This window comes from Loxodonta africana, chromosome 25 (assembly GCF_030014295.1).
Source record: "Loxodonta africana isolate mLoxAfr1 chromosome 25, mLoxAfr1.hap2, whole genome shotgun sequence".
Taxonomy (NCBI): domain Eukaryota; kingdom Metazoa; phylum Chordata; class Mammalia; order Proboscidea; family Elephantidae; genus Loxodonta; species Loxodonta africana.
This window is the reverse complement of record NC_087366.1, coordinates 65,194,916-65,222,356: the sequence shown is the minus strand read 5'-3', so window position 1 is coordinate 65,222,356 and position 27,441 is coordinate 65,194,916. Positions and strand designations below refer to the sequence as shown.

Genomic DNA, 27,441 nt, shown 5'->3' with positions numbered 1-27,441 from the left:
TCACAGAAAGGACTTAGAAGTGAAGCGATGGAGGAGGTAAACTTAGATTTAATATAAGGTAGAATTCCTAATGGCTGTGGGTTTCAAAAAACAAAGGACAAATAATCCCATACTTCCTTCTTGCTTTTCCGTTTTCTTCAACAAATATTTACTGTCTGCCAAGTGCCAGGCACTTTACTAGGTGTTCCAGACAAAATGATGGATGAGACAGATAGAATCTCTGTCCTCATGGAACCTCAGAGTTCTAGAGAAAAAGGCAATAAAGCAAGCCACAATTATAAAGTGTGGTTAGTGCTAGAGGGTAGTAAGGAAGAACCTAATCCAGAGTGCAGTATCTTGGTCAGGTTGTATCAAGCTGCCATCTAAAGGACACACAGCAGTTAACCAAGTAAAAGAGAGAAGGAGAAAGGCAGGAGTGGAGAGGTAGGGGCAAGAATGTTTTAGGCAGTAAGCATGACAGCAGGAGAAGACAGACCTTTCCTGAAGGAGGCAGGAGGCAGCGAAATGAGGACATGGCAGGGAAACAACGCGTTCAACGCTGGACACTTAAAACATCTGAATCACCTGCCAGCTGCTGTTCATGCAGAGATTGTCGTCCAACACTGGTCTGCAGCTCAGAAGAAAGGTGCAGAAATCATCAACACACAAGTGTTAACAGAAGCCGTCAGTGGACGAGACTGATTAAGACAGCATGTGAAAGGAGATGAGAAGAGGGCCCAGGGAGGAAGACCAAGAATCCTCTTAACACTGCAGAGAATGTTGAGAAAAACTACTTACATCCTCTTTAAATTCCCTTCCAACTCCAAGATTCCCATACACCAGGGTAATAACCACTGACTCTAATACTGAGCAGCTAAAACAACCTATTCCATTCACATTTTCCTATCTTCTTCAAGTCGAAAGGACTTCAGGTATCATGAGATTAAACCCTTCATCTGGTGAGGGAAAACTAAGGCTTAGAAAGGTTATATGACTAGCAAAGGGTCACAGAGCTAGCTAAAGTGTATTAGAACAGGTAACAAAAGATGGACATTTGGGGAACTGGATAGCAAAAATAATGCCGATGTTAAAAGTTAAAAAAATCGTCATTAACATCGAACACTTATGATGTGTTAGGTGCTATTCTAAGCACTTGTCATGGATTGAATCATGTCCCTCAAAAATGTGTCAACTTGGTTAGGCCACGACTCCCAGTATTGTATGGTCGTCTTCCATTTTGTGATCGATATAATTTTCCTACATGGCGTAAATCCTAATCTCTGTCTGTGGTTAATAAGGCAAGATTGGATTGTGTTAAAGAGGATTAGGGTGAAATTATAACACCCTTGCTCAGGTCACATCCCTGACCCAATGTAAAGGGAGTTTCCCTGGGTGTGGCCCGTACCACCTTTTATCTTAAAAGAAATAAAAGGAAGGGGAAGAAAGCAGAGAGCCGGGGACCACATACCACCGAGAAAGTAATGCCGGGAGCAGAGCACATCCTTTGGACCTGGGGTTCCTGCATGGAGAAGCTCCTAGTCCAGGGGAAGATTGATGAGAAGGACTTTCCTCCAGCGATGAGAGAGAGAGGAAGCCCTCCCCTGGAGCTGATGCCCTGAATTTGGACTCCCAGCCTAGTAGACTGTGAGAAAATAAATTTCTCTTTGTTAAAGCCACCCACTTGTGTTATTTCTGTTACAGCAGCACTAGATGACTAAGATGGTACTTAATAAACATTATCTCATCTGTTCTCTATAACAACCCTAGGGAAGTCAGTACTATTATTATCTTCATTTTATAGACATGGAAACAGAGACACAGAGAGGTTAAAGTAACTTTACCAAGGTGGCGCAGTTAGGATTTAAATCCAGGCGGAAGCTCTACAGCCTGTCTTCCTAATCTCTATACTATCCTGTCTTCCAGAAACATCATGAAACCCTGGTGGCATAGTGGTTAAGAGCTATGTCTCATAACAAAAAGGTTGGCAGTTTGAAACTTAGAAACCCTATGGGGGCAGTTCTACTCTGTCCTGCGGGGTCACTGTGAGTCGGAACTGACTTGACTGCACCTAACGACAACAACATGCAATTCTGTCTGTCCACAGGGCCAAGGGCATCCTCAGCAATTCTGACGAAGCATCTCGTTACCGACCACTAAAGCCAGCATCACCACCTTCCCATCTCTGTGACGATCGGAAACACCCACGTACATTTCTAAATTGGGGGGGCGGGGGGGCGGTAAACAGCTCTGATGGAGGGTCACTGCCTCAGAGCAGAGGTCACAACCTTGGTACTAGTGACACTGAACTGAACACTTCCTTGTGGAGGGGGTTGCTCTGTGCATCGTAGGATGTTTAGCAGCAACCCTAACCACCATCCACCAGACCCAACAGCACCCTGCCAAGTCATGGTGCCAAGGTGTCTCCAGGCACTGCCCAATGTTCCCGAGGGGTAAAATCATCCTTGCCTGAGAACCACTGCCCTAGAGGAGCCTTTGCAAAGGTGGAGTAAGACACACACCAGAGTGCTCACAGCAGTACTGTCTGTAACAGGAAAAGCCTCAACGTCCATCAACACTCGAATGGAAAAGGAAAGTGATGTATGTTCACAGAACACACACAGCTTCACATGAGCTATGTGGACGGACGAGTCTTAAAGAAACAATTTAGATGATCAAAGCAAATCAAATAAAAAAACACGATTCCTTTCTAAATAAAATTCAGAAACATGCAATATAAAATAGTACTTTGTTTAGAGTTACAAAAAAGTATGTTGAAATTATAAAGAAAAGCAAGGGGATGGTAAACACAACACTCAGGATAGTGGTTACCTTTGTGGGGCAGAAACAGGTATAAAAACAGGTGCACTCAGGAATTTCAAAGGTGATGATAATGTTTTGTTACTTAAAGTGGGCGCTAGGTAGATATTTGTTATAAGTATTTATTAAAACAAAACAAAACCAGCTGACATCGAGTAGATTCTGACTCGTGACAATCCCATGCGTTCCAGTTCTGTGACCTTTCAGAAGCAGGCTGCTAGGCTGCTCTTCCAAGGTGCCTTTGGGTGGGTTCAAATCACCAAACTTTTTCCTTACATATATATATATACACACACACACAAATAAAACGTAGGGTATAAAATATGTGTATAAAATATGTATATATATTGGATACATATTTATATTTATTTTATATTGGTATTTTATATAAATACTGGATAGTTTACATAAACAAATATAAAATACCTATTTAATATTTAGGGCCCCAGAGGGCACAAACAGATAAGTGTTCAGCTGTTAATCAAAGGTTGGCAGTTCGAGTCTATCTAGAGGTGCCTTGGAAGAAAGACCTGGCAGCAATCTGCTTCGAAAAATCAGCCACTGAAAACCCCACAGAACACAGTTCTACTCTGACACACACGGGGTCATCATGATTCAAAATCAACTCAATGGCAACTGGTTTGGTTTTTGGTTATCCAGTATTTAACAACTCAAACCAAAAACACCAAACCCGTTGCCGTTGAGTCGATTCCAACTAATAGCAACCCTACAGGACACAGAAGAACTGCTCCACAGGGTTCCCAAGGAGCAGCTGGTGGATTTGAACTGCTGATCTTTTAGCCGCTGTGCTCTTAACCACTGCGCTACCAGAGCTCCTTATTTAATAGCAACAAAATCAAGAAACATAAAAAAGAAACCATTGTGGGCAGAATGCTAAGCAGGCTGCTGTGATTCTCACCCCACAAGAATTCCAACGGAGTATGACATGGATGATGCATTTTGAGGACGTAATTTAAGTACCCAACGAGATGACTCTAAGTTAATCAAAAGGGAAATTAATCTGCATGGGCCTGACCCAATCAGGTGAGCGCTTTAAAAGAGGATTTAGAAGCTGGAGATTCTCCTGCTAGCCCTGAAGAGGCAAGCTCCCAGGAGGTCCAAAGCTATGAGGAAATAAATTCTGGCAACAACTACAGGTGCTCAGAAGAGAAACCCAAGCCTCAGATGAGACTGGCCCAGCCGACATCTTGACTGAAGCTTTGTGAGACCATGAGCAGAGGACCAAGCTAAGCCATGTCAGGACTTCTGACCCACGAAAACTGTGAAATAAAGAATAGGCGTTGTTTTAAGGCACTAAATCTGGGGTTATTTATTACACAGAGCATAAAACCAAAACCAAACCCACTGCCGTTGAGTCGGTTCTGACTCATAGCGACCCTTATATAGAACACTAACGTAAACACTTTTTAATTTTCATTCCTGAGACAAGTCTATCATTAATCACCGTTGGGAAATTAAACACCCAGTGTCACTACTGGATCCTCGTAAGCACAGAATTTTGAACTTCTATTAAGTTTGTTGCTTTTTGGCAAGACTGTTATAGCTGTACTATCTCAGGTATACATCATTCATGCATCAGGGAGTAAAAGGCCATACCAGGCTCACACCCACTCAGCTAAAAGGACAGAAAACTACTGCCAAAGCCACATTTCCCAAGTGAACAGATTTTTTAAAAGCAATCTTAAAACAAACAAAAAACACTGATAGTACACTACCATCAGAAATGTGGGAAGCTTAAAATGACTGTAAGGATCATAACACCCTCCCTCCACTCTCAGGTGGAGAAACATTTCTTGTGTTGTGTATCCCCAAGCCCCGTGTCTGGCACATAGCAAGTACCTGCAATCTGTTGAAGAAGGTTCAAAAGGGAACGTGTGAGGCTCAATGGCCTGCCTGAGGTCACACTGTGTTGGCAGCAGAGCTGAGACTAAGACAAGGACCTCACGCCTGCCGCTCAAGTGCTTTCTTCCTACGTCAGAGTTCAGTCCTTAATTACTGCCAAGCCTCATTAAATGCACAAACCACACAAGTCATTAAGACAGACTACTAAATATGTCAACAGAATTTTTCATAAAATCAATCCTATCTGCCCTGCTGTGAGCCTCTGTTTCAGTTCTTACTGCTTTTACTGAACCGAACGATAAACAGTCTTCTGCCCCACAAAAACTGGAAGACGGAACAGTTCTAGTGATCTGGACCAACAACTGGATGTTGTGATTTTCTGAGGCGTTAATTAACCTGATGTTAGCAACAACAATCTTTTCCCAGAATGATCAACCCATTGCCATCAAGTCAATTCCAACTCACAGCAACCCTAGAGAAGAGGAGAACTGCCCTGTAGTGTTTTCCAAGGAGTGGCTGGTGGTTTCTAACTACTGACTTTTTGGTTAGCAGCTGAGCTCTTAACCACCGTGCCACCAGGGCTCTAGAATAATCAAGAGGGAAGAATTCATGGAGTCATGGTGCCTTTAAGACAGAGAGGGGGTTGTATTCCTGTTTTAAGCAGCAGCCAATCCTAGTTTAAAAAACCATACTTCAAAAACTATGCTCCCCGTAATATTCTGAGTATTTTGTATCTTGGGTGACATCTGCTTATTCTTTGTTCTACATTGAAGCATTTCTTTGGGAAGAGCCCATCATTAAAAATATTCTAGATGTGTGGTAAACACATATAAATATCTATCAAAAGTTTTAAACCCCCATCTAAATATATATAATTCTAAAAGCTGTGTGATATCTAAAAAATGTTAACTGCTGATTATATAAACTCTTTACCTTTAAAGGCAAAAAGCTCTTGAATTAACACAAAAAGTGCTCATTTCAGGGAACAGGTTCCTGACACACGGCAAATCTCAAGGGAACATCAGAAATGTTAAGGATCTGCTCTCCCCCCCGTTTCACTGCTGCCTGGTAACTTGGAGGAGACAAGCGTCGCCGAGGGGTAACAATCTCAACACCAGCCACCCCTGATCAAGCGTCGCCGAGGGGTAACAGTCTCAACACCAGCCACCCCTGATGGCCACTTCTTCGCTGACATGGCAACAACCCTATTTTCTCAGTCAGCAGCTGGAACGGTGAAGCAGGGGTGGGGTTTTATTCCGAAGGTGGTGCCACCCGGCTGGGGTCTCACTAACCAGAGCCTGGGAAGGGAAGAGCTTGATCTCCGCACCACGAATCCTTCTGCACAGACTGAGCCACTGTCTTCCTAGTTGGTACCCAGTACTTCATGAACACAAAGTGATAAACTTACCAATCCCTGCATGTTCAGAAAGTTTCTCAAGGCAGTTAAGACAGGCTAATCCCAAAGGAGAAGGGGAACAATTCTCACAGGAGTTCTCCTCAGCAAAGGAGAAGGAAGAGGACTTACTGTTAGGGAGGCAATCCCTTTGTGGTAGAATTTTAAAGACTCAGCAATGCAAGAAAGCGCTGAACTACAATCCTCCTCCTGCAGCCCAGTGAGACACTGCTCTGCTTGGGAGAACTCCTTCAAACTGTTCAGCCAAAAGTAGAAGTGTTCTGAGGCCACCTGAGTCAGCAAGCTCTGATAAAGCTCTCTGGCCATGTCATGGTTACCCTGAAAAAGGAAAAGAAGAGGCGCGCGGTGAGCCCCCAAAAAGCGGATGCGGCAGCTAAAGATAAACCCGAACCTTGGATAAGTTTTAGCAATCATTCCTCATATTATGTAATTCTTTGAGATTCAGTCTGAAGATTTCCTCAGAGAAAATATGATGAACTGCTTTTATGTAACACAATGCCTGATGTTCTTTATTAAACAGTTCCAACCAGAGAGAAAATAAATGAAATTAGCTATAACCCAAGTCTAGAATTTTAGACCAAAGTAAAGAAAGTAAAAATACTGCATTTTCATGCAAGTAACACGTGCCTTCTATGTTTTTTCTTTCTATGTTTGCTTGCCAACTATACCCTCCCCCACCCCCCACAAGGTACTTCTGTAAGTACTGCTATGCCAATTTTTTTTTACGTGATGTTGTAAAAAAAAAAACTAACATAGTGTGCTTACAAAAATACTTTGCGGGGAGGGGGGCAGACATGACTGGCAAACAAACGTAGGTGGTTCAAGTTATCTGCGTAAAAATACAGTATTCACTGTACAGGCAGTCCCCAGGTTATAAACATCAAACTTACATACGACCGGTAGTTACGAACTAACCCTGTAAAGGCTGTTATATCAAAAATTTGAACTACATACAACAGTTCATAATAACTAACGGGCACTGCTTTGAGACGCGATCAAAGCATTACTATTATTATATAAAACATGTTTTGGTGTATCTGGAAGTGTTTAATTTTTTTTATGCATAGAAAGGTACACCATATACTAAGACAAACCTTTGTCTAACTGACCTTAGATACAAACTGTACCTAAGTGTTCTGACTTACATACAAATTTGACTTAAAAGGCGGTTAGAAACAGAACTCGTTCATAAACCGGCGGACTGCCTGTATGTCATTTTGGATAAGCTACTGAGTGTGTGTGTGGCGGGGGGGGTCCAATAAGTAATTATCAAGAGAAGCAGTACTGGCCTCCACCTCGGGGTGTCCGGAAAGGTGTAAAATTGGAGTTTGCTCATCACAGTGACTGTGGTGAGGGCACCCGCATATTGGAGGGGGCACCACTTCATGCCTGGGGACCCTGCAATGCTGGGAAGGGTAGGGCCGCACCAAATCATGAACTGTCCTGCCAACAGCACTCCTCTCCAGCTGAGAAACACTGTAAACTGAGGACACCTGCCTCGATCACAGAGTAATGCCCCTCAGTCTCCTTCCTTTCTGTATTTCTCCCCAAGCTCCACGGTTCCTAATAAAATTAATAAACTGTCAGACTTCTCATACGGCTGAGAAGGCAGAGTATGTGCAATCTCATTTCCACGGAGGGTAAGTTTGGGGAGAGAAAGGTAAGAGGTGGGGAGTGCTGACAGACGGGGACAGAGGAGGACAGAGGGCGGGAGGCAGCCCTCCTCACGAGGACACAGGGCAAATGGCAGATCACACAGCCTGCAGCCAGAGAAGAGTTCAGACTGTCCATCTTCCTGTAGAACTTCCCCATGACAACGATACACACCAGCAACACGTGTCATTAATGTATGTTAGAAATCCCTCATCATCTTTCAGATCTCTGACTAAAAGATATTCCCACCTTTACGTCCAGTTCTGACTCTGACTAGAAATCACACGACCTAAGGCTTCTAACCTGCCATTTCCACCAACCCAGCCTACCCACAGGGATAGTACCCACCATCCTGGACGCTTTCCACCAACCCAGCCTACCCACAGGGATAGTACCCACCATCCTGGACGCTTTCCACCAACCCAGCCTACCCACAGGCATAGTACCCACCATCCTGGACGCTTTCCACCAACCCGGCCTACCCACAGGCATAGTACCCACCATCCTGGACGCTTTCCACCAACCCGGCCTACCCACAGGGATAGTACCCACCATCCTGGACGCTTTCCACCAACCCGGCCTACCCACAGGCATAGTACCCACCATCCTGGACGCTTTCCACCAACCCGGCCTACCCACAGGGATAGTACCCACCATCCTGGACGCTTTCCACCAACCCGGCCTACCCACAGGCATAGTACCCACCATCCTGGACGCTTTCCACCAACCCGGCCTACCCACAGGGATAGTACCCACCATCCTGGACGCTTTCCACCAACCCGGCCTACCCACAGGGATAGTACCCACCATCCTGGACGCTTTCCACCAACCCGGCCTACCCACAGGCATAGTACCCACCATCCTGGACGCTTTCCACCAACCCGGCCTACCCACAGGGATAGTACCCACCATCCTGGATGCTTTCCACCAACCCGGCCTACCCACAGGCATAGTACCCACCATCCTGGACGCTTTCCACCAACCCGGCCTACCCACAGGGATAGTACCCACCATCCTGGACGCTTTCCACCAACCCGGCCTACCCACAGGCATAGTACCCACCATCCTGGACGCTTTCCACCAACCCAGCCTACCCACAGGCATAGTACCCACCATCCTGGACGCTTTCCACCAACCCGGCCTACCCACAGGCATAGTACCCACCATCCTGGACGCTTTCCACCAACCCGGCCTACCCACAGGCATAGTACCCACCATCCTGGACGCTTTCCACCAACCCGGCCTACCCACAGGGATAGTACCCACCATCCTGGACGCTTTCCACCAACCCGGCCTACCCACAGGGATAGCACCCACCATCCTGGACGCTTTCCACCAACCCGGCCTACCCACAGGGATAGCACCCACCATCCTGGACGCTTTCCACCAACCCGGCCTACCCACAGGGATAGCACCCACCATCCTGGACGCTTTCCACCAACCCGGCCTACCCACAGGGATAGCACCCACCATCCTGGACGCTTTCCACCAACCCGGCCTACCCACAGGGATAGTACCCACCATCCTGGACGCTTTCCACCAACCCGGCCTACCCACAGGCATAGTACCCACCATCCTGGACGCTTTCCACCAACCCGGCCTACCCACAGGGATAGTACCCACCATCCTGGATGCTTTCCACCAACCCGGCCTACCCACAGGGATAGTACCCACCATCCTGGACGCTTTCCACCAACCCGGCCTACCCACAGGCATAGTACCCACCATCCTGGACGCTTTCCACCAACCCGGCCTACCCACAGGGATAGTACCCACCATCCTGGACGCTTTCCACCAACCCGGCCTACCCACAGGGATAGTACCCATCATCCTGGACGCTTTCCACCAACCCGGCCTACCCACAGGGATAGTACCCATCATCCTGGACGCTTTCCACCAACCCGGCCTACCCACAGGGATAGCACCCACCATCCTGGACGCTTTCCACCAACCCGGCCTACCCACAGGGATAGCACCCACCATCCTGGACGCTTTCCACCAACCCAACCTACCCACAGGGATAGCACCCACCATCCTGGACGCTTTCCACCAACCCGGCCTACCCACAGGGATAGCACCCACCATCCTGGACGCTTTCCACCAACCCGGCCTACCCACAGGCATAGTACCCACCATCCTGGACGCTTTCCACCAACCCGGCCTACCCACAGGGATAGCACCCACCATCCTGGACGCTTTCCACCAACCCGGCCTACCCACAGGGATAGTACCCACCATCCTGGATGCTTTCCACCAACCCGGCCTACCCACAGGCATAGTACCCACCATCCTGGACGCTTTCCACCAACCCAGCCTACCCACAGGCATAGTACCCACCATCCTGGACGCTTTCCACCAACCCGGCCTACCCACAGGCATAGTACCCACCATCCTGGATGCTTTCCACCAACCCGGCCTACCCACAGGCATAGTACCCACCATCCTGGACGCTTTCCACCAACCCGGCCTACCCACAGGGATAGTACCCACCATCCTGGACGCTTTCCACCAACCCGGCCTACCCACAGGGATAGCACCCACCATCCTGGACGCTTTCCACCAACCCGGCCTACCCACAGGGATAGCACCCACCATCCTGGACGCTTTCCACCAACCCGGCCTACCCACAGGGATAGCACCCACCATCCTGGACGCTTTCCACCAACCCGGCCTACCCACAGGGATAGCACCCACCATCCTGGACGCTTTCCACCAACCCGGCCTACCCACAGGCATAGTACCCACCATCCTGGACGCTTTCCACCAACCCGGCCTACCCACAGGGATAGTACCCACCATCCTGGACGCTTTCCACCAACCCGGCCTACCCACAGGGATAGTACCCACCATCCTGGACGCTTTCCACCAACCTGGCCTACCCACAGGGATAGCACCCACCATCCTGGACGCTTTCCACCAACCCGGCCTACCCACAGGGATAGCACCCACCATCCTGGACGCTTTCCACCAACCCAACCTACCCACAGGGATAGCACCCACCATCCTGGACGCTTTCCACCAACCCAGCCTACCCACAGGGATAGTACCCACCATCCTGGACGCTTTCCACCAACCCGGCCTACCCACAGGCATAGTACCCACCATGCTGGACGCTTTCCACCAACCCGGCCTACCCACAGGGATAGCACCCACCATCCTGGACGCTTTCCACCAACCCGGCCTACCCACAGGGATAGTACCCACCATCCTGGACGCTTTCCACCAACCCGGCCTACCCACAGGGATAGTACCCATCATCCTGGATGCTTTCCACCAACTCGGCCTACCCACAGGGATAGCACCCACCATCCTGGATGCTTTCCACCAACCCGGCCTACCCACAGGGATAGCACCCACCATCCTGGATGCTTTCCACCAACCCAGCCTACCCACAGGGATAGTACCCACCATCCTGGACGCCTGTCTGGCGATCCGGTACACAGTCCATCCATTAGATACACTCTCAAGCTGCTGTTTAATCACTGCTTTTACTTCGGCAGATAATGCTTTCTGACTGGCTACGAAAATCACAGTAGCCAAACTCACCTAACAGCAAGCAAGAAGTAAGAAAATCATATTAATTCTATCAAATGTCAGGGATAACCTACCCAAAAGAGAGAAAAAATAATTCAAGACCAGCAAAAAGAATAAAATGTTTTCCAGTAACATTTATGAATTTATCATTGTGAACTCACTAAGCAATTTATTTCACTGACTCAGAGCACTGTCTGTAATAGCAAATAATTAGAAATAATGCCCATAAATATGGAGAAATCAATGACATAATTGCACGTTGAAATGAATTAGATACATGTATTAACAAAGACAATTCACACAAAAAAAGGCAAAATACAAAAGATTAAATGTTGTTCTTATAAGCCCTCGAGTTGACTCTGACCCGTGCTGTTGTTGCCTTTAGGTGCCGTCGAGTCAGTTCTGACTCCTGGCGACCCATGGACTAGAGAAGGAAACACTGTCCTGTCCTACACCACCCTCTTCATCTCTGCTATGTTTGAGCCCATTGTTGCTGCCACTTTGTCAATCCATCTCGTTGAGGGTCTTCCTCTTTTTCACTGACCCTCTACTTTACCAAACATGATGTCCTTCTCCAGGGACTGGTCCCTCCTGGTAACATGTCCAAAGTACATGAGATGAAGTCTCGCCATCCATGCTTCTAAGGAGCATTCTGGCTGTACTTCTTCTGAGGCAGATTTGTTCATTCTTCTGGCAGTCCCTGGTATACTCAACATTCTCTGCCAACACCACAACTAAGAGGCATCAATTCTTTTCAGTCTTCCTTATTCACTGTCCAGCTTTTGCATGGATTTACGAGGCAGATGAAATTACAATGGCTTGGGTCAGGCGCACCTTAGTCCTCAAAGTGACATCTCTATTTTTTAATACTTTAAAGAAGTCTTTTGCAGCAGATTTGTCCAGTGCAATATGGCCTTTGATTTCTTGACCACTGCTTCTATGGGCGTTGACTGTGGATCCAAGTAAAATGAAATCCTTGACAACTTCAGTCTTTTCTTCATTTTTCATGATGTTGCTTATTGGTCCAGTTGTGAGGATTTTTGTTTTCTTTATGTTGAGGTGCAATCCATACTGAAGGGTGTGGTCTTTGATCTTCATCAGTAAGAGCTTCAAGCCCTCTTTGCTTTCAGCAAGAAAGGTTATGTCATCCGCATATCGCAGGTGGTTAATGAGTCTTCCTCCAATCCTGATGCCCCGTTCTTCTTCATATAGTCCAGTTTTTTGGATTTGTTCAGCATACAAAGTATGGTGAAAGGATGCACCCGTGATGCACACTTTTCCTGATTTTGAACCACCTAGTATCCCCTTGTTTTGCTCGAACGACTATCTCTTGGTCTACACACAGGTTCATCATGAGCATAATTAAGTGTTCTGGAATTCCCATTCTTCGCAGCGTTATCCATAATTTGTTATGACCCACATGGTTGAATGCCTTTGCATAGTCGATAAAACACAGATAAACATCTTTCTGGTATTCTGCTTTCAGCCAAGATCCACCTGTCATTAGCAATGATATCCCTGGTTCCATGTCCTCTTCTGAATCCAGCTTGAATTTCTGGCAGTTCCCTGTCGACATACTGCTGCAGCTGTTCCTGAACGATCTTCAGCATAGTTTTCACTGCGCGTGATATTAATGATACTGTTCAATATTTCCATATTCTGTTGGGTCATATTTCTTCAGACTGGGCACAAATATGGATCTCTTCCAACCAAATGGCCAGGTAATTGTCTTCCAAATCTCTTGGCATAGATGAGAAAGTACCTCCAGCACTGCATCCATCTGGTGAAACATCGCTATTGGTATTCTGTCAATTTCTGGAGCCTTGTTTATCGCCATGCCTTCCATGCAACTTGGACTACTTTATTCAATACTATCAGTTCTTGATCCTAGTGACCGCATACGACAGAGTAGAACTGCACCATACGGTTTCCTAGGCTGCAATCTTTACGGGAGCAGATTGTCAGGTCTTTTCTCCGGAGCAGCAGCTGGTGGGTTCGAACTGCCAACCCTTCAGACAGCAGCTGAGTGCTTAACCATTGCACCGAAAGGGCTTCTTAGATGCCATTTGGTGTAACATTTACATAAACTAAAAAATATGCTAAATGCTACTGCATATTACTTAGGGATATATACTTATATAATAAAAGTATAGCAACATGCATGGGAATGGTAAACACCAAGCTCAGGACAGTGTTACTTCTGGGAGAAGGGAGGGAATACCACCAGGGAGTAATTTCCTTAAGCTGAGTGATGGATGCAAGAGTCTTCACTGTATAATTCCTTTTATTTTTTTTAAAACAATGTTTCATAGTTAAAAATTGTCTCAAAGTGAACAAAAAAGGGGTAAGAACATTAGTTCAAAATGCCACTTCAATAAAAAATAAATTTGGCTAAATGCTTCTTAGCATTTCGAGGCTGAGAGACACATCTGTGTTACCCTCATGACGTCACGCCCACAACCACTGCCATGTGATGATGAATCATCAGGGAAACCTTTTCTGACAGTGCCTCTGGAGGACTAAATGTAAAACAGGCAGGATAAGTCATCCATTTTACTTTTCCCAAGCCCTAAACTCAGATGAACTAAAACAATACGAAGTGGCCAACATACGGCTTAAGTGTAATTTATGCCAATTTAGAATGTGGCCCATTCTAAGCCTTGGAGAGCTTTATCACCTAAACATTATTACAGCTTCCACAGCTTGTTTCTTTTTAAAGCATCCACCTTTCCCAACTCCAGACATGCACAGAAGTCCAAGTTGGATCCTGAACAGATCAAGAGGTCCTGGTCCAATTTTTGTTCACTGTTGCCATTAGGTCTTCAACTTCTATTTTCTGAAGTACAAAATAGGGCTTAGTTCATTATTTGTTTGCTTTGTATAAAGAGAAAAAAATCTTCATTTTCATTTTGTCTTTGTAATGAACAAAATACGAGACCACAACCTTTGGCTACACTAAGCTGCCCTGACAGGTCTTAGGAAGAAAACATTTTCAGATCTGAACTAAACTGGGCTCTCTAAATCGAATGTGAAGATAGTAAAATGCTCATGTTTTTTTTTTTCAAAACTCTATTCTGACTTCGGCACTATTTTGAATATTATGTTTCATAACTAAGAACTGTTTGTGGTTGTCGGTCTCAGATAATTATTTTAACCTAAGTGGTACTGACTTCTTAAAGTAATTCCAACTAGACCAACCCCACTCACTCACAGCACATTCAAAAGGGAGCTCTTTACCAGAAGCTCTTGTTGCTTGTCTGTGGCGGACCGTCCGGTCACCTTGTAGAGCCCCACGAGGTCCCCGAGCATCCCATCGCCCAGCACTGGCAGCTGCATGGCGATGGCCGCCAGACAATGGCACATCAGGAGCCGGGCAGTGTCCTGGGCGCTGTGCAACTGCGTCAACAAGGCCTCAACCACTGGCTGGCTGAGATGGGGCCTGCCCTTGGCCAGCTTCACCATACAATTAAGAGCAATCTGCACATGAAAAAGAAAATAGACTAGTCAATTCTCTACACTGTGAAGGCGCTAAGTGAAGTTTTTTCAAAAAAGAACTTTGTATAGTTATTGAGGCAAAAATCAAGGATAAGGCTTTTTGTAGGCATTAACATTTTTCTTCATTAAGTAACACTTGAGGCATTGAATCCCATGTTAAGATTTGCAAAGTGCACCATGTGCACCACGTTTAAAACTAAAATAACACCAAGTTAGGAGTACGTATCAATCACTGATTTCAATATAAGCATTAAAAAAAAAACCAATAAAGACTTGAGGATAAAATCATAAAAAATAATGCTGATGAGGTAAACAGATTCCAAATTAAATATCACCATTTTCACTACTTTCTAAAATGGTTTTTAAACTACCTATACCAGCATCACCCAGGATACTAACAAAAATATAGTTTCCTGGGCTCTGCCCAACTCAAACTTTATGAACTTTTTTGGCAGGGGGAGAGGTGTTGGGGTAACTGAGAGCTTGTATTTAGAAAAGACACCGTCAGAGACTCTTAAACACACTCAAGTCAGGGAGAGGCTTCCAATTTTCTTCTCAAGTGAAATTGTTAGAGCTTCTGTTAGGTACTGGCTTCGCTATTATCTCAGTCACCAATGCTAGAAACTCAGAAGGCCTCTCACCTTACATAGAGAGCTGGCTGCTAAATCATTTCCACCTCTACCAACTCTCCAGTGTCCACTTCTGCAAATTCTCCAGTGACCACTTCTACCGACTCTCCAGCGTCCACCTCCGCCGACTCTCCAGCGTCCACCTCCGCCGACTCTCCAGCGACCACCTCCGCCGACTCTCCAGCGTCCACCTCCGCCGACTCTCCAGCGTCCACCTCCGCCGACTCTCCAGCGTCCACTTCCGCCGACTCTCCAGTGTCCACTTCTGGAACTCCCTTCCATTTACTCTACCACAATATAAACTGCTCCCTAGTTCCAATCTTTTGAACACACATGCCCACTGATCCATCCTTCGTATTACAACCATGTCAATTTGCTGTGGTGTCAGGAAAACAATGAACTTTCAGGTCTGCTAGACTCACAGTTGAAGCTCAGTTTGTCTCTATTAGCTGGATGGCATTGAGCAAGTTACTTTATGTCCTTTAGCCTTAAAACCAAAACCCACAGCCATCGAGTCAATTCTGACTCATAGCGACCCTATAGGACAAAGCAGAACAGCTGCATAGGGTTTCCAAGGCTGTAAATCTTTATGAGAGCAGACTAGCGTGTCATCTTCCCACAGAGTAGCTGGTGGGTTCAAACCGCTGACCTTTCGGTTAGCAACTGAACACTTTAACTACTGTGCCCAAGGGGATATATTTCATTGTATGGTTGTTGTAAAGATTGAAAGACATGCATAAATAAGCATTCAAGAACATCAAGCAACAATTATTACACCAAAAGTCAAGAGCACGTCTATTACTCAAAAATCTTAATATTTCCTCACTACCTGTAGCATCAAGTCCAAATTCCTTAGCATATTTGATACCCTCCATGGTAAGCTGCAAACGACTTTTCCAATGTCACTGTTATTGTTTCATCCAGCCAGTCGGCTACTCACCATTCTTCCAGAATAACAGGTACATTTCTGCTTTCAAGCCTTTTAGAAGAGTGTACTCTCGGGGTCAAACAATCTTTCCCAAGTACTGAAATTCTACCCTCTTTCAAGGCTCAACTCATTTGGTACTGTAAAAATGGTGTGGTGGGAGCATTCAGACAATGAAAACAGGCATTGTATGAAAACAAGTGATGTTCTCACCTTTAAAGTGGCTTGAGCACCTGCACTGTCATCTTGACCACAAAGTACCAGAAGGGCTTCCAGGCCAAAGACAGCACTTTGTTCCAGTGCCAAAAGGTCTAGGGGAAAAACACTAAGTTGGTCAGGCAGAGAGGATTAAACACACACACACACACACACACAAGAAAAAAATTAAGAGGCCTAAGATATAGGAAACACTTGAATGCATAAAGTTAATCTTAAAAAGACAGATGTGAGACGTACTTCTACTTCTGCGATGTGACGGCTGTATTCAAACTTGTATATTTCCACTACTATACTGAAGATTATAAAAATATGCACATTAAATCAAGAACTAAAGCTATAAGTGAAGACTAACTGCAACAGTGTCACCAACCTAGCTAAGGAAAACACTAGGAAAAGCACGCGATTTGGTAGGTGTTAATCTCCCTAAGCAGACATGAATTACACAGGTCCATTTTTACCTAGGATGTAAAGACTTCCAGCTTCTAATGAAACCTGAACTACCTTCAGGAAGTAATGACAACCCCACCTAATTTCATTAGTGTTTAAATCTGACCATACAGAATGAATCCTTTAGAGGTCCCATGTATAGTACCATTACAACATCTTGTCACTATCTTGGGACTAAAAGCTCTCTAAAGGTTCCAGAAAGTTCTGACTGTATTAGGTAACTGTATTTAATATATGTCAGCTTTGAATATACAGTCATCTTCTGTTACACAGTAGAAAATACTCACTACTATGCCAAAAATAAATTTCATTTTTTAAATCAGAATCAACATACAAGTTAAAGATACGTCTCCTGAGTTAGCGCAGGGCTTGACAAACGTTGTAAAGGCAAGTAAAAGTCAGGGTGCTAGGGAAAAACAGGTACTAGGAACTGGCAGTGCTAAAGGCTGGCGGAGAAAGACAGGGCTGAGCTGATGACACTTCATGAAGGCCAAAATGAGCACGGAAACAGATGGGCTGTCCAAAGAGCACTGCACGCTTCTGAACATCTACACGAACTTTTCAAGTCAAAGATGCCAGAATAAAATATGTGCGTTATTTTCTTTGTACTTCCTCCCTAATCATGCAAATCACTTTAATGCTTACAGATACCTAGAGATAAATTCTGTGCAAATTTAATTCACATTGCTCTGTTAATTCACTTGCCTTTTGGTGAAACTACTTATCTGAGTACCTTTATAACCTAAACTTACCTTCTCCTAGATTTTCAGGTGTTTGTATGTGTGAACAGGCTGTCTGATACCAGAGGGGCAGAGTCACGGCAATCTCCATCAAGAACATAAGGTAAGCAGTGCAAAGAAACGGGAAATGCTCCACAAAACCTTTTGAGTCCACAATCCCACTCCCAAAATCCTCATTTTTTAAAAATGTTCACAAAAAGTAGCCTTGAGAGAGCATGTTAAGAGCACTTCGGAAGGTGGCAACTAACAGATTAGAGCACACAAGCTAAAAATAATAAGGGATTAAAAAACCAACACACAAAGAATTCTACCTAAGCTCCAACCCAAGTTTGCTCATAGCATCAGTCTTAACCAAACTTACCTTTTTCCTGACAGGAGACAGTGATGTTAGTTAGGACTCTCACTCCATGAGCTGCAATGCCCCTGTGGTTGTGGTAACAGCACTCGTGGGCTAATTTGACCAAATCCGAGGATCTGGGGGAAGAACCCGCATTTCCTACAGAAAACCAGCACAGATTTTAATTTACTTACACTGTTAAAAAAATTTTTAGCTTCTAGGTTCATTTTTCTACTTTTCAAGAGAAAATCCTTACAATAAATCTTACCAAAATGTTCTGCCTCTACCCCCACCATCAACAGGTCACCATCTCGCTTTCTCCTGTCAAGGGACTTAGGACAGACATGAGCCAGTCGCAGCACAGTGATTAGGAACTACAATCAGCATCAAACCTTCCCATAAAACTATGAGTAAAAACTAAGAATAGTGCAGAAGCCAAGACAACTACAGATGGCATCTTGGGAGTAAAAATGGATTCTGACTAAAATGGATACCGTTACAGGCTCTTTTTAGATCAAACAGCAAGAGAAAAGAGAAACCAAAAATTTTAAGTTTACTTTTTCCATCTCAAATTGCTGGCATATATATTTTATACTCATACCTCAGAAAGTTTATTTAAGAATTCAGTACTTGAGACTTGGAAAGGATTGTAGGATCATCTGATTCAGTATCTTGTTTCTACAGAAGAAATCAAAGCCCCAAACTATTAACTTTCTTGCCATGAAGGTCATAAAACGTGTTAGTGATGCCCTACTCTTATGCTTTATACTTTAAGTTCTATGTTATAGCGTACAACAAGTTTTTAAAATCACATGTGAAATTCTGCAATGCAAGGCTGTGTTGTGAGTATTCCGATTACAATAGAGAAGCTCTCAGTTCCGAGTGAGTGAGTGTCAAGAACTGGTCACAGGAATGAAGCTGGTTTAACTTCCTGGAAGAGTCTCTCCTTCCCGTCTCCCTTTCCCTGCTTATGTTTCCATGATTCACGGTCAACTTCAATCCTGTCTCTCATACCAAAGGCGACCATATGTCTGAGGGTGAAGGAGACACTGTTAATAATTACAACAAGCACAAACCAAGACTATTCCAGGCTATATGGTGAAGATGGTCATCTTACTCGTTAGTGGCTAAACCTAGAAATACTAGCTTAGGTGAAAGCATCAGCTTTATTGTCTGTTTTTAATTTTATTGTGGTAAAGTATATATAACATTAAATTTGCCATTTTAACCACTTTTAAGGGTACTATTCAGTAATATTAGTTACATTCATCTGTTGTGCAACCATCACCATTATTTCAAAATGCCTTTCATCACCCCAAACAGAAACTCAATACCCTTGAAGCAAGAACTCCCCACTCCCCTGGCCCCCAACCCTTGGTAACCTCTAATAAATTTGTCTCTGTGCAACTGCCTATTCCAGATATTTCATACAAATGGGATCACACAGTATCTGTCCTTTTGTGATTTCACTCAGTATGATGTTTTCAGAGTTCATCCTTGTAGCATGTATAACATGTCTCAGAGCTTCATTTCTCCTTAGGGCTGAGCAATATTCCATTGCATGTATATTCCATATTTTGTTTATCTGTTCATCTCCCAGTTAACATACATTTGGGTTGTCTCCATGTTTTGGCTATTGTGAATAATGCTGCAATGAACACTGGTGTGCAAGCATCTGTTTCAGTCCCCGCTTTCAAGTCTTTTGGGTGTATCCCTAGGAGAAGAATTGCTCGGTCACATGGTCTTTCTGTTTAACTTTTTGAGGTGCCGCCAAACCAGCGGCTACACCATTTTACATTCCCACGAGCAACGTACAAGGGTTCCAATTTTTCCACATCCTTGCCACTGATAACACTTGTTAGTTTCCACTGTTCTGACTGTAATCACGCTAGTGGCTATGAAGCGCTCCTCCTGTGATTCTGACTGCATTTCTCTAACGACTAACAACGGTGAGCATCTCTTCATGCCCTCACTGCCACTCCTGAACTGTCGCAGTTCTTTATATATTCTGGGTACTAAAACCTCATCCAATGTATGGTTACCAAACACTTATCCCCATTCCACAAGTCGTCATTTTACTTTTTTGATAAGGTCCTTTGATGCACAAAAGTTTTTAATTTTGATTAAGTCAATTTCTCTATTTTTCTTTGTTGCTTGTGCTGTTGGTGTCACACCTAAAAACCCACCATGAAAAACAAGGTCCTGAAGCTCTACTCCTGTATTTTCTTCTGAGAGTTTTTTGGCAGTAGTCCGAATACTTAGGCTGCTGATCTGTTTTGAGTTAATGTTCATACAGAGTGGAAGGTAGGGTACAATTTTATTCTTTTGCACATGGAGACCCAGTTGTCCCAGCACCATTTGCTGAAGAGACAATTCTTTCCCCATTGAACAGTCACGGTGCCCTTGTCGAGATCAATCAGCCACAGACGTGTTAGTTTTTAAACTACGCAAAAGAAAGACGAAACTGTATGTTCACCCAACTGACACGGACAACGCAGAATCACCTATTACCGTATGTTCACCCAACTGACACGGATAACGCAGAATCACCTATTACCGTATGTTCACCCAACTGACACGGACAACGCAGAATCACCTATTACCGTATGTTCACCCAACTGACACGGACAACGCAGAATCACCTATTACCGTATGTTCACCCAACTGACACGGACAACGCAGAATCACCTATTACCGTATGTTCACCCAACTGACACGGACAACGCAGAATCACCTATTACCGTATGTTCACCCAACTGACACGGACAACGCAGAATCACCTATTACCGTATGTTCACCCAACTGACACGGACAACGCAGAATCACCTATTACCGTATGTTCACCCAACTGACACGGACAACGCAGAATCACCTATTACTGTATGTTCACCCAACTGACACGGACAACGCAGAATCACCTATTACTTTACAAAGACCCCCCCAACCTTTTTTATATACTGCTTTGCAACTTGTTTTCTTCCTTTTTTCCTCCAATCAAGATTCATCAAAGGAAACTTGAAAAAACAAAGAAAACAGAAAAATCCAAAAATGAAAAGAAAATTCATCTCAAATCCAACAAATCAGCATGACCATACTGTCAACTTTCTAGAATATTTTTTACATCTTTTTTCCCTTTTGTACATCAACATAACTTAAAAACTTATACACAATCAGGAAATGCATGCTGCAGTGCGATGGACCACTTCTGTGTGGCCTTTCTCGCCAGGGTCTTCTAACTCCTACCCAAGTGACTGGGTGGGGCTGTGCAGATATGGTAATTGTGACGCAACAAAGCGACTAGTCAGTTTTTGCCATCCCACTGGGCTGGAGGTGAGCCATTCCAGAGGCAGGAGAGAGAGGATCCCATTACCACCACCAAAGAACAGCCAGGAGCAGAGAGCGTGTCCTTTGGACCCAAGATCCCTGGACTGAATAGCTCCTGGATCCAGGAGACGGAAAGAGAGAGCTGTAACACTGAAGACAGTGAGACCCAACAGCAGAGACCTGGCAGCAGGAGATGGTATGGTGGGCTTCCCGGCACACGGAGCAAGAAAGCTGAGTGCCTTTGGGCAGAGACTCAGGGCCAGGGAGAGGTGTACCTGCAAGCACAGCTGAAAAGAGGCTGTCCAGATGGAAGAATTACATCCTGAGTGCTCCTGAGCTTGAAATTGTAACTGTTACTTCCCTAAAAAACCCCACAATCATGAGTAATGCCTGTGAGCTCTGTGTGGCCATTGCAATGAATTACTGAACCCAGCAGAGAAGCAGAGAGTACCACAGGAGGGACAGCTAGTGTCAGAACTGGTAAAGATGATGGAGAGAGAAGGCACGTCTGACTTCCACCTCATAGGATTCAGCTTTGTGCGGCTGATCTTGATTCTCCTTCCCTTTGTGAAATTAGAGAAGGTCAGACACCGCCCCCACACCATTTTTACATATATACTTGCCAATATCCTGCTTTTGAGCATTTTTTTATGATAACTATTTTTAGGGGTAAAATCATTTTTTAGTTTAATTTTTATTTATTTAAAAATGATTTTCTAAGATAAATTCTCATGGTTCAAAGGTACAACAAAAGGTAGAAAAAGGTAAAAGGTTGGTGAGTGAAAAGGCTCCCTCCCACCACTGCCCCTATCCACTCGATGTTCCCAGTTGGTATAGAGTCTACACATCTGCACATGTACACACAGTCTGTCCTTTCTCCTTTTTCACACCCTGCTCTGCACCTTGCTTTACTTCTCTAAACATGACATCACAGAGATTGCTCCATGCCAGTGTATTCTTTTGAATAAATTGCATTGATTTCTAGTGTAGTGATGTATCCATTTCTTTAATGAGTCCCCTATTGAAGGACATTTTTATGCTATACATCTCCTACCAATGGGACAGTATTTTGCTATCACATACGCCATGAAAAACCTTGTACACATGTCATTTCTCACATGTACGACTGTATCAGCAGGGTAAATTCCTGAAGTGGAATTTCTGGTTCCTATGTGATTCTGACTAGTATTTCCAGATAACCGATGTAGAGATTTAATAACTTACATTACCGCCACCAACGAAAGAAAGTGGGTATGTGCCCCAACCTTTATCGAACCAGCATGTTATTTATCAAACTTCTGAATCTTTGCCAATTTGATGGATTAAAAAACAGCACATTTCAGTGTTGTCTGAATTTGCATTTTTCTTAGATATGTGTGATACTGAATCTTGTATGTTTAAGCGCCATTTGTTAGTGACAATTTAGACATACTGAATTTAAGTTTGTGTTATAAAGTGTCTTCTGGTCATACTGAAAAATCTAGTCAGTGGAGATACACTTGTAACACTATTACTATTAAATAATCTAACTTTGAAAGATTCTCGAACTTTTATTCTTATTAAAATGACATCACCTGATTATTTAAACCTTTTGCTTAATCCCTGATTCAAACTAAATTCAACAAACTTCAATAAAAAGACAAACAAAATATCTAACCTGAAGAGTGCTTGAATGTTATAACCTGACACAATGCTTATAAGTATCTCTGGAATTAAAAGATAAAGAAAGGCAGCCTGCTTCTAGGTCAGTTTAGTATAAAAAAAGAATCCTGAGTCAGAACTCCTGGGTCCAAGTCTAGGCTCAGACACTTCATAAATACGTGGCTTTGGGCATATCATGAAGGAGTCCCGGTGGCGCAACTGTTAAACGCTCAGCCGCTAACCGAGAGGTAGGTGGTTTGAACTCAAAGGCCGTTCCACTAGGAAAGATGTGGCAATCTGCTTCTGTAAAGATTACAGTCTAAGAGACCATATGGGGCAGTTCTACTCTGACCTGTAGGGTTGCTATAAGTCAGAATCTACTCGACAGCTTGGATTTTTTTTTGGTGTGACATATCATCAAACCTTTGTGAGCTTCAGTTTCAAAACTTGTAAACTCCCTTGCATCTGCCTCACCTGAGAGACTACTTGTAAAGAATCGATGAGAACCTATATGGGAAAGCAATTATCAATTTTAACCTACTTTTAATACTCTGCCTACCTCAGCTCTTTCGAAGTGTGACGTCCATCAAGGATGTTAACTACAAGCTAAGAAACTAAGACCGGCTGACTTATGCATAAAAAGAATTGACTGAAACCACACTGGGTATACGGCAGATTGTTTACAAAGAAGGTTGCGATAATCTCTTCCATCCCTGGTAGGCATGTGTCTTAGGCTGGCTTCTCTAGAGAAACAAGAGCAGTAAAGTGCATAATAGAGAAAGAGAGATTTATATCAAGGAAACGGCTCACGCAGGTTTTAGAGGGTGTAACGTCCCAAGTCCATAGGACAAGAAAGAGGTTTCTCCAGATGCATGTAGCCGCAGGGGCCGGCAAACCCAAGATCGGCAAGCCAGAAAGCTGGGCTATTTGTAGGCTTCTGCTGATTTATGTGGCCGCAGGGGCTGGCAAACCCAAGATCGGCAAGCCAGAAAGCTGGGCTATTTGTAGGCTTCTGCTGATTTATGTGGCCGCAGGGGCTGGCAAACCCAAGATCGGCAAGCCAGAAAGCAGGGCTATCGTAGGCTTCTGATTCATGTAGCCGCAGGGACCGGCAAGCCTGAAAGCAGGGCTACTATAGGCTTCTGCTGATTCACGTAGCCGCAGGGGCCAGCAAACCCTAGACCGGCAAGCCAGAAAGCAGAGCTACTGTAGGCTTCTGCTGATTCATGCAGCCGCAGGGACTGGCAAACCCAAGATCAGTAGGGCGGAAAGCAAAGCTGTTGAAGGCTGTGCAGATTGACGAATCTCAAGGTCAGCAGGCAAGACCCCAGGTTAGCTGCTAGCTCAAGTCCCAAGAACTGGAGGTTAGACGAACAGAGCCAGCTGCAGGATCCAGAACAAGCAAAGCCTCAGCAAGGACAGCAGGAAGGACTAGGCGGCAGAGGGCAGAGAGATGAAGGCTGAGGGGGTGATGAGCCGCCCCTGCCCCCGCCAGAACCACTCACAGTAGATCCCACCATGGGGGTGATCACATTATCCAATCTCAACAGGGAATTGATCACAACATCATATGACTACCAAAATGCTGCGAACCAGGGCCCAGCTGAGTTGATGCACAACCTTGACCATCACAGCAAGCTTCTTTGCGATGTGACTTTCCCGTTCCTCCCTGCAACAGGCGTTTACTTCTCCACTTTCTAAGCTTGGTCATATGACCTGCTTTGGCCGACGAGACACAAGAAAACATGATGGAAACAAAAGCTTGAAAAGCACTTGTGTGTTTGTGGCTTGCTTTTTTTTTTTTTTTTAATTTTTATTGGCTTTAAGTGAAAGTTTACAAATCAAGTCAGTCTCTCAAATAAAAACTTATACACACCTTGCTACATACTCCCAACTGCTCTCCCCCTAATGAGACAGCCCACTCCCTCCCTCCACTCTCTCTTTTCGTGTCCATTTTGCCAGCTTCTAACCCCCTCTACTCTCTAATCTCCCCTCCAGGGAGGAGATGCCAACACAGTCTCAAGTGTCCACCTGATCCAAGAAGCTAACTCCTCACCAGCGTCTCTCTCCAACCCACTGTCCAGTCCAATCTATGTCTGAATAGTTGGCTTTGGGAATGGTTCCTGTCCTGGGCCAACAGAAGGTGTGGGGGCCATGACCCCCGGGGTCCTACTAGTCTCAGTCAGACCATTAAGTCTGATCTTTTTACGAGAATATGGGGTCTGCATCCCACTGCTCTCCTGCTCCCTCAGGGGTTCTCTGTTGCGTTCCCTGTCAGGGCAGTCATCGGTTAAAGCTGGGCACCATCTCGTTCTTCTGGTCTCAGGATGATGTAGTCTCTGGTTCATGTGGCTCTTTCTGTCTCTTGGGCTCATAATTACCTTGTGTCCTTGATGTTCTTCATTCTCCTTTGGTCCAGGTGGGTTGAGACCTACTGATGCATCTCAGATGGCCATTTGCTAGTATTTAAGTGGTTTGCCTTCTTTTGCCTGCAGCTTAGAACTCTGAGAACATGGTGTACACAAGCCCAAGCTAGTCTCTGGGGAGTCACATGAAGGAGAACCTACAAGCCTCAGCTGAAAACCTTTCAACTGCCAACCTGTGAGGCCTGCTTAGACCATCCAGTCCTGGTCAAGGTTCCAGATGATTACAGTTGTATGAATGATGCCAGGTAAGACCAAAACTGCCCAGTTGAGCCCAGTCAAACTTGCTGACTCCCAGAACAAGAGCAAATAAAATGGATGTGGTTTTAAGCCACTAAGTTTTGGAGTGATTTGTTATGTAGAAATAGGTAAGTGATACAGAGCAGCTCACGTAATTACTAGGAAGCACGGAAAACTAAGTTCAGAAAACTGACAGGACTAGACAAGGCTAGAGAGCAACCAAGACCACAGTTGAAACCATGCCATGGAATTAGTCCACGGAACTGTCACCAATTACCTGATGCCACAGCTGTCACAGGCACCCGATGTGGCAAACAGCTATTGCTACAGCTTAACCTGGAAACGGGTGTTGCTGTATCACCAGAGTGGATTCTCACATTTCCCTAACTTGTCTCCGTCACTGGATCCCAATTCAGTTTATGGTATGGGAAATGATTAGTCAAGTTCAGGCCACATGCGTGCACCCAAGCTGGGAGGGAAGTTTAGCAATAGAGTATCAGGCCTTTTCAGTCTCCTTTATCAAGACTAAGACAGCAGGGAGGTCCTACACCTAGAAACTAAGTTTATATGCTGTGCAGCCATGAAAAGGACAAACGTGCATCACAGCTCCTTAATTAATTCAATTCAAATTAGCAGGCTGTAGCTAAATCAGGTATCTGGCAACAGACGTTCCATAAACCTTACACATAAACAAAAACTTTAATCTGAAGTCAGTCAGACAGGCCGCCCTCAAGGGCCTTAATGCAGGGGTTTGGGGTTAATATCCTGCACAGACAACTAAGAAGGCCCTGCTGAACTGGGCTGAAGTTTTATTTCAACCATTTGCCAGAGCGATAACATTCACCGAAAAGCAGGCACATGACGTCTGCTTTAAAAATTCACCACCACACGGCCTTTGAGATGTGCTTAAATCCAAAGGTCATTCGAAGTAAGAGACACGTAAAAGCAAACCAGCTATTTTAAGCATTCTCAGAAATATTGTTTCACCTACACATAATTGAAAAAAGAGCCAATCGGGAAAAGCAATATCCTCGAGTTAAGATCAAGGACGGAAGATTCTATCGTAGGCATTAGTTGAGAAATCATCCCAAAACAAATCCCTACAATCCGGTGAGCCGTGAGGTTACAGAGGGAACGGCAGGAATGAAGTCATCAGCACGCTGCCCACAGGTGACCCGCTCTCCTCCTCACCTGGAGCCAGGCTGAAGTAATGCTTGACAGCGATGGTCCCTGACAGTGTCGCAAGCACAGACAGCATCCCTAGTTTTAAGCTGTCGTAAGGAGTCTGAAGGGCACATTCACAGAGGGCCTGAAATACAAAGGAGAAATGAACGCAGAGGTTAAAACAACATTTTTCTAAACTGTCCATTCAGCTTAAATTTTCTGGGTTTTAGAAAAATGATATTATCCGTGGGGAACGGACACCCTCGCACACCACTGAGTAGAGGGTAAAAGATCATAAACCTCCTTGGCAGGTAGTTTTGCATTAACTACAAAAATTTAAAATGCACGTATCATTTGACCCAGCAATTCCTCTGGGAATTTATGTTCACAAAGATGATTGTTACAAACTAGTTGATGCAGAAATGTGAACAGTCACAGTGCTGGAAACAACCCTAATGTCTACCGACAGGGGGATGGGAATGTGAAGAGAGCAGCACACAGCTGGTAAGAGAAAGCAGTGGATCCACCGTCCAATGGCAATGCTCCTCAAGACATACTGTTGAGGGGAAAAAAGGTTCAGAACACACATGTATTTTC

General features: G+C 44.7%; 1 protein-coding gene across 8 annotated transcripts in view; it reads right to left on the bottom strand.

The window, feature by feature from the left end:
• Positions 1–27,441, bottom strand: part of INTS7 (integrator complex subunit 7) — a 97,423-nt gene that overhangs the window by 29,631 nt on the left and 40,351 nt on the right. For 6 of the 8 annotated variants that reach the window (XR_010319455.1, XR_010319457.1, XR_010319456.1 and 3 more), the window contains 7 exons: positions 26,872–26,989; positions 18,077–18,211; positions 16,523–16,620; positions 14,498–14,737; positions 11,135–11,272; positions 6,185–6,391; positions 1,448–1,621 (listed from right to left, as the gene is read on the bottom strand). Coding sequence is in view for 5 of the 8 variants with exons in the window: in XM_064276937.1 (XP_064133007.1) it covers positions 1,448–1,621; positions 6,185–6,391; positions 11,135–11,272; positions 14,498–14,737; positions 16,523–16,620; positions 18,077–18,211; positions 26,872–26,989 (1,110 nt within the window). In the remaining 3 variants the exon portion in view is untranslated. The remainder of the gene's footprint in view (positions 1–1,447; positions 1,622–6,184; positions 6,392–11,134; positions 11,273–14,497; positions 14,738–16,522; positions 16,621–18,076; positions 18,212–26,871; positions 26,990–27,441) is intronic. The other 2 variants (XM_064276940.1, XM_064276939.1) reach the window with 2 other exon arrangements.